At 36.3% G+C, this 14,118-nt stretch overlaps 2 protein-coding genes across 2 annotated transcripts in view; one reads left to right on the forward strand and one right to left on the reverse strand.

Moving 5' to 3' along the window:
- Window positions 1-447: 447 nt before the first annotated feature.
- LOC136036476 (zinc finger protein 665-like) overlaps window positions 448-14,118 on the reverse strand; it is a 34,455-nt gene continuing 20,784 nt past the window's right edge. The window contains exons 6-7 of the mRNA XM_065718736.1: window positions 7,774-7,944; window positions 448-4,831 (exon numbers count right to left, since the gene is read on the reverse strand). Coding sequence (XP_065574808.1) covers window positions 4,314-4,831; window positions 7,774-7,944 — 689 coding nt within the window. The 3' untranslated portion in view covers window positions 448-4,313. The remainder of the gene's footprint in view (window positions 4,832-7,773; window positions 7,945-14,118) is intronic.
- LOC136036586 (uncharacterized) lies at window positions 3,119-3,799 on the forward strand. The gene has a single exon (XM_065718890.1). It carries the CDS (start codon window positions 3,119-3,121, stop codon window positions 3,797-3,799), a length of 681 nt encoding a protein of 226 aa, XP_065574962.1.

The raw sequence follows: 14,118 nt of genomic DNA on the forward strand, positions 1-14,118 counted from the left end.
TTCCCAACTCTGGACTGTAAAATAAAAGTGGTCATCGTAACGTTAACTCATAGCAGACTCAAGCTAGTAAAAATGCAGAAACTTCTCGGAAATTCTTTCTCTTTGACTACAAAATTATCCCAATAACTACTAGAGAAGGCAACAGCAACGTCCTCACTAAATGATGTTAAACAACAATCCAAAAGACAGGGCCTTATAGTATCTACAAAAACCAAATAGAAATTGAACAAGGACCAACTCCTAGGGCAGATCACAGAAAAACATCGTCAATCATCACTTTAATAAAGCCTTCGAATAAATAATTTCCGAACTATTTTAAACTCAGTCCTTTAATACCTAATTATTATAGTTTCTGCCATAGAATTATATATATATATAAATATATATATATATATATATATATATATATATATATATATATATATATATATATATATATATATATATATATATATATATATATATATATATATTATTTATTTAGTGGATTTTTCGATTTAGGTAGAAAAGAAGTTCAAGAAAGTTTGTTAGGAGCCTTAGTTTTGGAAAAAAAAAGATTCAGGTGAGTGAAGTCATTTTTTCATAGATTACTAATGCAATAACATCATATCATAATAACAACATGATTCTGAATTTAACTTGATAGTATCTTAATTTTTTTTGAATGAATGGTATTTTATCTTAGATTTCAGTTCTAAATCTCTGAAGGCATTACTGTAAAGTGGAAAAATAATTTTGCTGTCTCATCAAAAATCAAAAAATGCAAATTAGTTCAGATATGTCATTGTGTCTTTGTTTGTGGAACTATCATCAATCTCCAACATATTTAAACGTTCTTGACTTTTTCGAAAAATCTCCAAATTTTAATATCATGTATGTTTGTAGAGCTTTTTTAAGGGCTTGCCAATCTCTTTCGGCTTATTCCGTTTCAGGATGTAATTTGAGGTAAGGAACAGATCAACTGTGAAGGGAGGAGGCCTGATATTTTATTAAAAATATTGTTAAGTATATGGTGAGGGAGGAATTGGGCTTAAGAATTGAAGGTGAGATTCAACTAAAATATTTTAGCTTAGAATTAAAAATTCGTAAATAATTTCTGAAACCACACTGGCTAATCATGATAAAACACAAAATCGCAAAGAAAAAGGAACGAGGACAATTGACGGCCAGTGAAAAAATTGAAAATTATGCAAATACATCCGCTTGACCTTCCTCAGTGCAGAATAAACTGATAAACAGATAAAAAAAAAAAATCTAAAAAAAAACAAACTAAAAGATGACGACCCATTCTCGGTAACGGTGATAGGGTATTTCACAATTTCATCTTACTTACAACACTCTTAGAGACTAATCTCTTTCCAGGTAGATTATTATCAGAAATTTTACTTGATTATGCAACAAAAATTTGTTGATTTATACGAAAACGATCACAATTTACAATTTTGTCATAAATAGGACTTAGAGAAGTTTTTCCCGTGTCTCTATTAAGAGCTACCTTTTCGTGTATGTAATTTTTTTTTACCTCAACTGCTTCCTGAAAACTTACATGAGACCTTTATCGGGGGCAATAATGGAGGTGCAGTCAAATGAGACAAAATGATGCGGACTATCGCACAAATATTGAGCCAAGGCGGAATAAAAAATCTCAGGCCTTTGGCGTAGCCACATGCCCTTGTCTATTGAAGACCTATGTTCTAATAAGCTCTCCCCTAGTTGCTGTTGGTTTCTTCCAATATAAAAACGGCCACAAGAATAGGGAATTCTATAAACACCACTTCCCAGAATGGGGCTGGTTTTATATTTGCCACTGCTGAAAAAGCTCTGTATTTTATTTGAATGTTTAAAGGTGACGTTAAGTTTATGTTTTTTAAGGATTCTTTTCAGTTTGTCACTCAGTTTTGGAATGTGGGGTAGAACAGTGAAAAGTTTCTTCTCATCCATCAATGCGATGATATCTGTTAGGATATGTGGATTTGATGACTTCTTTTCTGCCTTTTTTTGTCTTTTCTTTATAATGGTCTCAAGTAAATTTATGGGGTATCCATTGCAAAATAAAATATCTTTAATATAGTTCAATTAAGAAACTATGTGAGGCTCCGATCATATTCTTATAACTCGGTCAACCAAAAAAATAACTACTCCTCTTTTTATGGAGGGAGAGTGGTTGGAGGAAAAATGTAAATACCTATATAACGACGAAGACGTTTTGAAAAACTGTTCATTTCAGTTTTATTGATTTTATCCTCTTGTAAGTTGTTTTTTCTTATTTGTATTGCTGAGGACGGCCCTCGGACATAGAGCCGAAATATTCATTCTATTTTTTTTCCCACTGTCTTAAAAAAATTTCCTATTGTTCTTCTTATTTTTGGTGTTTGTAAAAACCTATCATTATGCGTAGGCTTCCTATAAATAGAAAATTCAAGTCTAGGAGACTTATTGAAAATTAATCCAAAGTGTTTAGATGAATCAAGAAGGAGTTAAGTGACTCATATCCATGATCCCACACAGAAATAACATCATCCACACACCAGCCCAGAACCGGTGTTTCAGATAAAAATTTTCCACAGTAGAAGTTTCACTAAATTCCACATAAAAAGTTGCCAAGAATGGTGAAACGATCGTGCCCATGGGTAAACCCATTATTTGGCTGAAAAAGTGGTTATTACCGTATATCGGAAATGTGAGAAGGAACTATTGCAAAGAAAGACAAGAGGCATAAGAGTTCTACTGTAGCTAAAACAGTTTGTAAATTAAAACGTGGAAAGGCACCTGGTCTTGATTGTATTTGTCCGGGTAACCCAAGGCATGGCACTGACCTCTTGTTTAAACATATCACTCTTCTGTTCCAGATGTGTGTCGATTGTGGTGTGGTCCCCAGCTCATTTTGTGCTGGTGTTCTGTCAAATATCCCCAAAAAAGGGAAAAAACCAAAATCAGTGCACAGAATATAGACAAATTACCGTTTCAAGTGTTCTCAGTAAGGTCCTCGGGCTACTTCTTCTTCCAGAAATATCGGGAAAGTGTAGATTGGATTATCGTCAGTTCGGATTCCATCGAAACCTTATTTGGGCGGTCGCATATAGGCTTTTAAAGAAAGCTATTGACAAAGCCCACAAAAATGGGATCCTCACTCTTTATGTGCAGCGTAGACATCTCAAACGCATTCCATTCAGTTGTGCAGTCTCAGGTGTTCCTGAAATTACTCGAGTATGGTGTGAATGATCATGTCGTAGCACTCTCATCTTTCTGGTGCTCAGGCAGTTTTGTAAAAGTTAGACTGACAGGGGATCACCTGAGCAGACCGATTAGACTTGTTCGGGGTTTTTGTCAAGGATCTGTATTAAGCCCCATACTGTTTAACACCTTGACATCCGGACTTACAAAAAACGTTGCTGGAGGATTCAGCATCAATCTATGTGACCTCAGCCTACTTTCGTATGCTGACAACCTGCTGTTGTTAAGCTGCAACCTAACTTCTATACGAGAAAATATTGACCACCTGAATACTGGTTACAAAAGCATTGGTCTAAGGGTCAAGGCACTAAAGACAGGGTTTGTGGAATTTTGTCCCTCATCATGCAAGCAGCAAAGCAGTGGCCCTACTTATGTGACGGTTGAACAAATAAAAATTTTCTCTGGAAATACCGTGAAATACCTGGGAATAACGCACGGTCGTGATGTCAAAAATTCTCGTTTACTACTAATCGAGAAAATAACCAAGAGTATTCGTTTAAGTTACGGGAAGCTTGTCTCTCTGAAATCTAGCTTAAACAGGAAGATTCTTTTAAAGCTTCACTGAGCGGTTGCTCTCCCTCACCTGCCTTATGTATCTCCGCTATGGGATTAGCTCACACAAACTGACAGACTAAAACTCCGATCTGTTCAGTGCAAATACCTCAAGTTTTTGCTTCTATACCTCTGTACGAGAAAAACACATTTGTTATAAGATTTCAAAATATGATGGACCCAATTATCATTGTGCCTTCTACTGAGACTAGTGCAGAATAAAAGGCGTTGGAAAAATTGTATAACGACAGAATAAAAAGCGTTGGTAAAGTTATAACTTAATTTTGTTCTTTGATGTAGAGTGTTCTAGTTTTATCCTTTCCTTCTTTTGTATTGCTCCACTTTCCCTCTTTTTGCATGACCGGGCAAAAATAAAATTATTATTACTAATATTATCATTATTAAAATTGTCTGATTGAGAAAATTTCATCCTACATCATCACATTAAAACATTTTTTCCCTGTATGCAATATTCGATGTCCAAACAAATGTGTTAACTGAGAAAAGATTTTCTTACATAAATCACATCAAAACGGTTTCTCGCCTGTATGCATTCTTTGGTGCTTATTCAAACAGCTTGATCGAGAAAAACACTTCTTGCACACATCACATTTAAACGGTTTCTCACCCGTATGCACTCTTTGGTGCAGATTTAAACCGCTCGCTTGAGTAAAACACTTTTTGCACACATCACATTGAAACGGTTTCTCGCCTGTATGCACTCGCAGGTGCGAATTCAAATTGCTCGATTGAGAAAAACACTTTTTGCAAATATCACATTTAAACGGTTTATCACCTGTGTGCAGTCTTTCATGTCTATTCAAATCCGATGATCGAGAAAAGCTCTTCCTGCACACATTGCACTTAAACCCTTTTTTTCCCGTATGAATTCTTTGATGTCTTTCTAATTGTGAATGGAAGGGAAATCTTTTATCACATATATTACATTCATAGACTTTTCTGCACTTTTTTCTATGCAATCCAATAATAGAATTCGAAGCTTCCGTAAGTGCATTGGTATTGCTTGATGATTTATCTGCAACTCCTACAATAATACAAAATATATGAGATGGAAAAAACCTTATAACGCTATAATACGAAATCCTCAATCCCATACCCTAGAGTAATGATGATAAACAGTTTCAGGTGTCAAGACTGTAGAAAGCAGTCGGAACTTAATTATATTATATACATAAGATAACTGAACAGCCAATCAGCAGTTTGAACAAAGAAAAGTTGATCAGCAGACAGAACACGGGATTTTTAAAGCTTGTAACTTATTGGAAGCAGTTGGAACTTGATTATATCACACATAGGAAAAATAACAGATCAGCGGTCGGGACACGTGATTTTTAAAGCTCATAATTGGAAGTTCATTATTTTATATAAACAAAATAGTAAGCGATACACCGATCAGCAGCCAAAAACGTGGTTTTAAAGCTAACAAACTGTTAGAGACAATTGTAACTTGATAATATACCATCATGTATGTAATAATATCATTCCTATATACTTCATTATCTTGTATCGATCCCCCCAGTTTTTGGCTTAAAATGATATTATTAATAGGGTTAGCCGTGACACCATCATATGAGTAAAGTGTTAACTTATAGGTAGTTTTATAATCAAATACTCTGGAGACTACCCATTAGTAATCGTTAACTTTCAAAGATTGAGATTGAAGTCACTAAAATGCAAGTTATGTCCTGGTCTTGAGCAAGCACAGGGATTGCCAGCACTACTAATGTTAATTTTTGCTAGTTTTAAGTTTGACTCGGTTATTTATTGTAATTTCTGTTCGTTTTGGGTTTTATTTATTTATTGATGGTGATTTGTGCTAGTTTTACGCTTGGAAGATTTTTTTTTTACTTTATTTCTACTCATTTTTAGTTTAAACTCGATGCGTTTTATGCGATGGTCTCATGGATATTTAGTTCTTATTCTTTATTCTTCTTTAAAAAAAGTTTTTAAATTAACTTCAGATAGTTTTTTATTGACCTAGTCTTTTTTATGAAAAAACTATATCTTCTTTCTATATCTTTTTATATCTTCTTTTTCTATAAGAATTCATAGTTTGGCTAACTATGTGTATGTTGGAAAAACTTTTTCAACAATTTTTAATCCTGACACTAATAATAGGATATCGTTTAATTTTATAGCTTTTCAAAACGACATGAAAATTAAAACTTAATACCATTTCAAAACATTCTATCCATGCTCTTTGACAACCTAGATACACAAAAAAAAAATTTGATTTATTAAAATTATAAGAACAGAAATAGTTATAGTAGTAGCCCGAAATTTATTTGAAACCATACACAAAACACCCTTTCATTTATTATTACAACACAATGGACCAATTGCAAAACTGTGGGTTGAAAACCAGTTTCCCAAAGATAGTAGTTTTAGGCCAACCGTCTAGAGCACTGGCAATGTGCGACTCAAAAGCCAAATGTGGTTTTTTGGCTCCTTAAGTACGGCTCTGGAAGAAATATTCACGGAAGGCACAACAATATTTTCATTAAAAAAAAAAACTTAGCAAGAAAAAATTACATCTTATTTTGACAAATTAAAATTCTTCCATAAATCAACAAAATGTATAATTTCTTGTTTAAGTTAAAATATAAATACTTCTACCACCCCAGTCCGGACATGCTTTTTTTTTTAGCCCTAGACGGTTGGCCAAAAAGGACAATCTTCCAAAATCTATAATCCTTCATCGGTAGAGCGTGACCTAGCTATCTCAACCCTTCTCTCATGATAGCCCTAGAAAGCAGAATTGAAAAAACTATCCGTAGAGCCTACTGTTTGAAATGCGGTCAGTAAACCAGGTACAAAGAACAATCCGTAGGTATTTCTCTGAAAAATATCCAGCAAATCTTCATCCGCTTATCAGGGTTCCAATACTTTCAGAACCATATTTGACCACTATCATTGCTGTAGCTTCCAGTGTTCTAATCTTGGCTTGCAGACTTATCTTCCTACTCTTCCAAACTTTTTTTTACTGTAAAAAAAATACTATGAGCCTTGCTATTTTACTTTTAACATCTACACTGCTTCCACCATCTTCACTAATAATAAAACCAAGGTAAGTGAAGCTGTCCACCTGATGAATCTTTTCGATATCAAACAAAATCTTTCTATTTTCACTTGTTGCTAGACTTAGCGACTTGATCTTCTCAACATTAATTTTAAAAATTATTCTAGCACCCTGAAGTCGCAAAACCTCTAAAAGATCATTCATTTTGCTCACACTTTCATCTAGGATATTAAATCATTAGCATAATCTAAGTCCGGGAAATTTTTTCCTCCCCAGTTGATTCCGTGCTTTCCCATTGTCTTTCCTGTGCTGCTTAAGACAAAATTCATCAATATGAGCCATATAAAGGGGGATAGAACAGAACCCTGCTTAACTCCTGATTTAATACAAATACAGCTGCTAACCACATTTCCTGTCTTAGCCGCAACAGTGTTATTCTCTTAAACAGCGCTGATCACTTTAATGGGGTTTGTCTGGTATACCATATAAGGATACGGAAACACAGAGCATGTTCAAACTACCGCCTGAAATCGTTTGTATGTTTTTGATGTGCTCCTGTGTGATCACGAGGTACCGCAGACAAGTAAGCGCATGCTTTTTCTAAAATAGTGGGAGCACAAATTGGCATCACAGACCTGCAGTTCTAGTGTGAACAGTTTTGTCTTATCTAATGTGTCTGCCGTTGTCCTATCTTATTAAAAGGATTTATAGTTACAATCTAGCTGCAATATTTTATACGTTTTTATTAGACTCCCTACGCATGTTTTTGGTCCGGTAAAAAATTCGAAAAAAGGCCTATAGTTCTCAGCTTTATGTTCTTTCAAGTGACGAATTTTATAGTCTAATTTTATAGATTTTTTCCACTTGTCCGTCTCAATTTTTTTTTTTTTTAATCTCATAATCCAATATATTTGATCAAAAAAACAAAAACAAAAAAAGATATGTACCTTGACTATCGAAAGATGTGGCACCTGATTCTTGGCTGTCAGGTTGAAGTTTAAAAGGTCCTGAAAATCCAGGAAAATTATCCAAAGGATCATCTTCACGTTCAGGAAACAAAAGAAGTTTTGCAACGCCAACGACCTCCTCACTGTGACTTGTTAAAGTGTCTTCACCTTCTAAAGCATAATATAAGTAAAACTTACATACAAGAAAATCAACAGTAAAGCTTACTAAATAAATTCAACAAAAGTTCTTTTTATTTTACGTTAGTCACGAGAGCTGACAATAATATCCCGCACAATAGTACCGTAAGTTTTCAGGTTCTGTGCATTTTTCCCAGGATCCTTCGTATGGAAGAGATTATGGTTGATACTTCGGAGGTGGCTAATTAAAACAGAGAAAAATTTCGAGTGTCCTTGTTAAGAGCCAAAGGAGATAGGGTTGTCAACCGACTGCCCCTCTTGGTTGCTTTCCGTAAAAAAACATCCAAGCAAAATTTTAGACATGATTATTTTGCTCAAAATGATAGAAAGTTCCTATCACTATGCCTATGCATATGAGATACTTAATCAGAGCCTTCGAACTAAGAGCTATAAGTTCTATAAGTTGTCCAATGCTTACAAAACTGTTTACTACTTCCACAACAGTAGCTCAGTTTCGGATCTGGATCACTGTGTATACTCCCCTTCACTCTTTACTACTACAGTCCAAGTTGATGAAAAAGAAAGGGACTATGGCCACCTGTCACTTAATTGGAACACTGATACTAAAGAAGATTTGTCACTTGCTCCCCCACTCCAGAAATTGATATGGAATACAATAAGTGACTGTAATAATGCTAATTAGACTCTATGTTTTATTATTCTTAGTGTTTTATTATCTTCTACTAATGGGGCTTACCATCTTCTTTGTACCTGTGTTTTCCCTAAAGATGCCCACATCACATTAAACTTCTATTATGGGTAAATACGGCGCTTTCCTTAAAACTAAATACAAAAACAAGTTTTTTTCAACTGCAAGTGGGGAGAGACATTTAAACTTAAAACGAACAGAAATTATTCCGTATATGAAAGGGGTTGTTCCCTTCTCAGCGCCTCACTCTTTACGCTAAAGTCTGACTCTTTCTCACAACATTACTTTTTAAAAACAATAAAAAAAAATCTATGAGAACCGTATATGCCCCCAGGGCGCAACATACAACGCCTACCCCGAGCCCTGGGAGGTTGTGTTATATGACATGTTATAAATTTTGTTATACGATCTTTAAACTATTCTTAAAGAAATGGCTATTTCCAAATTTTTATCGGACGTATTTTGGAAAGAAGGGCGTGGGGGGGGGGGCAAGTTGCCCTTCTATCACTTCCAACTCTTCAAAGGAGCACTAGAACTTCTGATTTCCAGTTGAATGAGCCCCCCTCTGAAGTTTATACGGCAAACCCTTCCATATAAAGTGCCTCTGGGGAAAAAAAAAAGAAAACATCGGAGCCGCGTAGCCTTTAATATAAGCAACGCTATAGCGTTGCCTCGGATAATGGGTTACAAATAAATTATTACTATTAATATATATGAAACCAAATCAAAAGATAGCATGTTAGATAAGATAAGATTAGCATGTTAGATATTACAGGAAAAGCTGGGGGTATTACGTTGGAACTTTCATAGTGTTGAAGTAAAACGAAAGACACTATGTCCTTCTCAAGTTCGTCAAATGTTTGTATGTCACTCTACCTAAAAGATATATCTTTTATTCGGAAATAACTTTTAAAAAATTTCCTAAAACTTCAAAAAAATTGCAAAGAAATTTGGAATTAGTATCTTGGAAACTGGAAGAATTATGAGAATAAACTTTCAGCAATAGACGAAAACATATAATACATCCAGTGGCATTTTTTTAAACTTCTACTAACGTAAAATAAATTCCAAAGTTTGTTCAAGTTAGATAGCATTTGATACGCCCTACTAATCTTTAGACAAAGGCTAATGACAGTTCTGTGTCTCAAATAGTAGCCTAAGGTATCTCCAAAAGGTGTTTTGGCTTTTCTATCTCATCCCCGTTTTAATCTCAGCTTAGGGCCATTTTACTAACTTAGAAATCTACCATCTCAGAATGACCCTCCTCCCCCCAGGAATGAATATCGAGCATCGAAGATCACGTAGCAAATTGATGAAGATGTAATGTGACGAAGATAGCTGGTATTTTCTCATGGTTAGGGCGTGGCTGGTTAAATTACTAAAACCTTAAGCTTCTTCTGATTTCTAGTACACCCAGCTTGGTAGGATCTCTTGTATTCACATAATAAATTTATATATCACAGTTAATTAGTTAAACAGTTATATGAACAGTTAATTATCTAAGCTATGCGTTAATATGTTGATTATTAAAATACTTTGAGATTGAACAATTCAAATTATTTACCAATTGACTTACTCACAGGGGAATATCACACGCAGTGCAACAGCGGTGACTAAGTAAAGAGCATAATGTATTTTTTTTTTTTGGGGGGGGGGGGGGGGTTTATGCTAGGGTACTTCGCATAGAAGGAGTTGTCCTAGAAACTTCGAAAGAGACTTATTATACTGCAAATTAAAAGCTCTAGTGCCCTTTTTACTAGTCAAAAGTAATTGAAGGGCAACTAGCCCCACCCCACTCTCATCTTTTCCCCAAATATATCTCATCATTTTGTTCAGCGTAGTTTAGAGGTCCGAAAATTATGTCTTTAAGGATTACTACCCCCCCCCCCAGCACTCGCCACAAGGGTTATAATTCATATCCCGCGGGCATAAAAGGTTTTTATGGAAAAGATAGTCACACAAGCTTTGGGTGGGGCTAATTGGATTGGAAATCAGAAGTTCTAGTACCCTTTTTAAGAGTCAAATTGATGAGAGGACAGCAACCATCCCCCACGCACTCGCGTTGTATTTTCCCAAAATCCATGCGATAGAAATTTTGAGATAGCCAATTGATAGAAAAAAGGTCCAAAGATCAAATAACAAGAATTTTTCGGTTGACATCCCCACCCCCCAGAGTCATAAGGCATGATTTTTAAGTTATGCCCCGGAGCCAATAAGGTTTTAACGGAAAGCGTGATCGTATAAACTCAGATAGGGCTCATTGGACTGAAAATCAGAAGTTCTAGTGCGATTCTTAAGAGTAAAGTGATTGGAGGGCAGCAACCGCCCCCCCCACCCCAACATCCTCTTTTCCCCAAACCCAACCGATCAAAATAGCGAGATGTCCAAAATAGTCCAAAGACCATATAACAATGTCTTCAGAGTAGACCCAAACCCCCAGAGCAAACGGGCAAGCGTTTCAATCCAGGCCTCGAAGCATGTAAGGTTTTTATGGAATAGATGGTCACATACACTTCGGACCAAGTGAGGCTCATTTATTGAATTTCGGAATTTTTAGTGCCTTTTCTAGGAGTCGGATGTGAATGGAGGGCAACCAGCACTATGGAAACACACTATGCCCAAGTATGTTCTCAAGAGGGCGTATTAGAAATGTTTCAAGAAAGGTTGATGATGTTAAGTTGAAAATTTCTGGGTGTGTTGAAGGGGATATTAAAGACAAGAGCTAAGAGCTCATATGGCACTTGTGACGAGTTTGGAAGAGCCAAGAGCCAAGAGCTCATATGGCATGAGCTCTAGCAAAATTCTAAGAATCAATATATTGATTTAAAAGGAAAATCAGAGGCTTAATACCGGTCGGAATTTAAAATAAGAGCTCTAAGACACGAGGTCCTTCTTAATATCAAAATTCATTAAGATCCGATCACCCACTCGTAAGTTAAAAATACCTCGTTTTTCTAATTTTCCTCTCCCTTCAATCCCCTCCCCCAGATGGTCGAAACGAAAGAGACTTTATCAAGTCAATTTGTGGAGGTCCCTGACACGCCTACCAATTTTCATCGTCCTAGCACGTCAAGAAGCACCGAACTCGCCAAGACACTAGACCCCGTAACTCCCCCAAAGAGAGCAGATCCAGACCCGTAACGTCAATCATATATCTACGGCATTTGCTTATTCTACCCACCAAGTTTCATCTATCTCTCCACTCTAAGCGTTTTCCAAGATTCCGGTTTCCCCCTCCAAATCCCCCTAATACCACCAGATATGGTCGGGATTTAAGATAAGAGCTCTGAGACATGATTTCCTTCTTGAAATTATCAAATTTCATTCAGATCCGGTCACCCGTTCTTCAGTTAAAAATACGTCAATTTTTCCAATTTTCCGAATTAACACCCCCCCCCCCAAATCCCCCAAAGAGAGCGTATTCAGCCAGGTTATATCAATCACGTATCTAGGACTTTTGATTATTCTTACCACCAAGTTTCATTCCGATCTCTCCACTCTAAGCGTTTTCCAATATTTCCCGTTTCCCCCTCCAACTCCCCCAATATCACCAGATATGGTTAGAATTTAAAATAAGAGTTCTGAGAAACGAAGTCCTCCTAAAAATCAAAATTCACTAAGATCCAATCACCCAATCATAAGTTAAAAATACTTTTTTTTTAAATTTTTCCTCTCCCTCCAGCCCCCCTCCAAAATGGTCGAATCGGGGAAACGACTGTTATCAAGTCGATTTGTGCAGGTCCCTGACACGCCTACCAATTTTCATCATCCTATCACGTCCAGAAGCAACGAAATCGCCAAAACACTCGCAATCCCCAACTCCCCCAAAGAGAGCGAATCCGTTCCGATTATGCCAATCATGTATCGAGACCTTTTGCTTATTCTTCCCATCAAGTTTCACCCTGATCTCTCCACTCTAAGTGTTTTCCAAGATTTCTATTTCCCCTCCAACCCCCTATGTACCCGGATCTGGTCAGGATTTAAAATAAGAGCTCTGAAGCACAAGATCCTTCAGAATATCAATTTTTTTAAGATCTGATCACTTGTTCGTAAGTTACAAATGCCTTATTTTTTCTAATTTTTCTGAATTACCCCCTCCCCCAAATAGAGCGGATCCGGTTCGGTTGTGTCAGTCACGTATCTTGGACTTGTGCTTATTCTTTACACCAAGTTTCATCCTGACCTCTCCACTCTAAGCGTTTTCCAAGATTTCCGCCACCCCCCAACTCCCCCCAATTACACTAGATCCTGTCGAGATTTAAGATAAGAGATCTGAGTTACGAGGACCTTCTAAATATGGAATTTCAGTAAGATCTGGTTACTCCTTCGTAAGTTAAAAATAACTGATTTTTTCTAAATTTTCAGAAATAATCCCCCCCCAACTCCCCCAATGAGATTGGATCCGTTCCGGTTATGTCAATCACATATCTAGGATTTACGCTTATTTTTCCCACGAAGTTTCATCCCGATCCCTCCACTCTAAGCGTTTACTAAGATTTTAGGTTTCCCCCTCCAACTCCCCCAACGCCATCGGATAAAAATAAAAGCTCTGACAGATGATATCCTTTTAAATATCAAATTTCATTAAGATCCGATTACCCGTACGTAAGTTAAAAATACCTAATTTTTTCTAGTTTTTCCGAATTAACCGTCCCTCACTCCCTCTCCCAGATGGTCGAATCGGGGAAACGACTATTTCTAATTTAATCTTGTCTCTTCCCTGATACGTCTGCCAGATTTCATCGTCCTAGCTTATCTGGAATTGCTTAAACTAGCAAAACCAGGACCGACAGATAGACAGACAGACCGACAGAATTTGTGGTTGCTATATGTCACTTGGTAAATACCAAATGCCATAAAAACCAAAGGAGCTATGCACTCACTGCTACTAATACAACTATTACTAGTACCCATGCTACAAGTATTAAGGTGAAACTTTTAAGGAAGAATTAGGCTGATGTTAAAGTAAATCAAAACGAACTATGAGCATGTAGATTTTCAGAAAGGAGACAAAGCAAAACCTAAAGAACAACTTACATTATTAAGTTAGACCTTTAAAATTATGTTGTGGTGGCTTTTGAACAAGCCAGAAGGCACAATGTGTATACTATTAATACCAACACTACAGTTACAATAACTAAAGACGCTAAGGGTATTAAGGTGAAACTTTTAGGTAACGTTTACGGGGAGTTTCAAATAAAAGTAAAAACTATATGCATCCAGATTTTTAAAAGGCCCATATAGGCAATATCACAGGCAGCGCCCCTCTATAATAGCTAGAAATTTTGAAGCTTTTAAAGGAGCTAATTTGGTTCAAGATTAGAAGCTCTAGTACCCTTTTTAAGATTAAAAGAGATTGGAGGGCAAGCAGCCCTAATACTAAGGCCATTCGTTTTCTAAACATATTCCGTCAAAATTTTGAGGCATCCGTTTTGTTCAGCATGATAGAATAGTCAAGCAAGTGTGTCTCTATGGATACTGGGTATGTCAACCCCCCC

The sequence above is a fragment of the Artemia franciscana genome, chromosome 15, assembly GCF_032884065.1.
Source record: "Artemia franciscana chromosome 15, ASM3288406v1, whole genome shotgun sequence".
NCBI classification, from domain to species: domain Eukaryota; kingdom Metazoa; phylum Arthropoda; class Branchiopoda; order Anostraca; family Artemiidae; genus Artemia; species Artemia franciscana.

What these genes read in the sequence shown, in the direction of transcription:
- LOC136036586 (XM_065718890.1), top strand. Translation starts at nt 3,119, where the DNA reads ATGGGATCCTCACTCTTTATGTGCAGCGTAGACATCTCAAACGCATTC.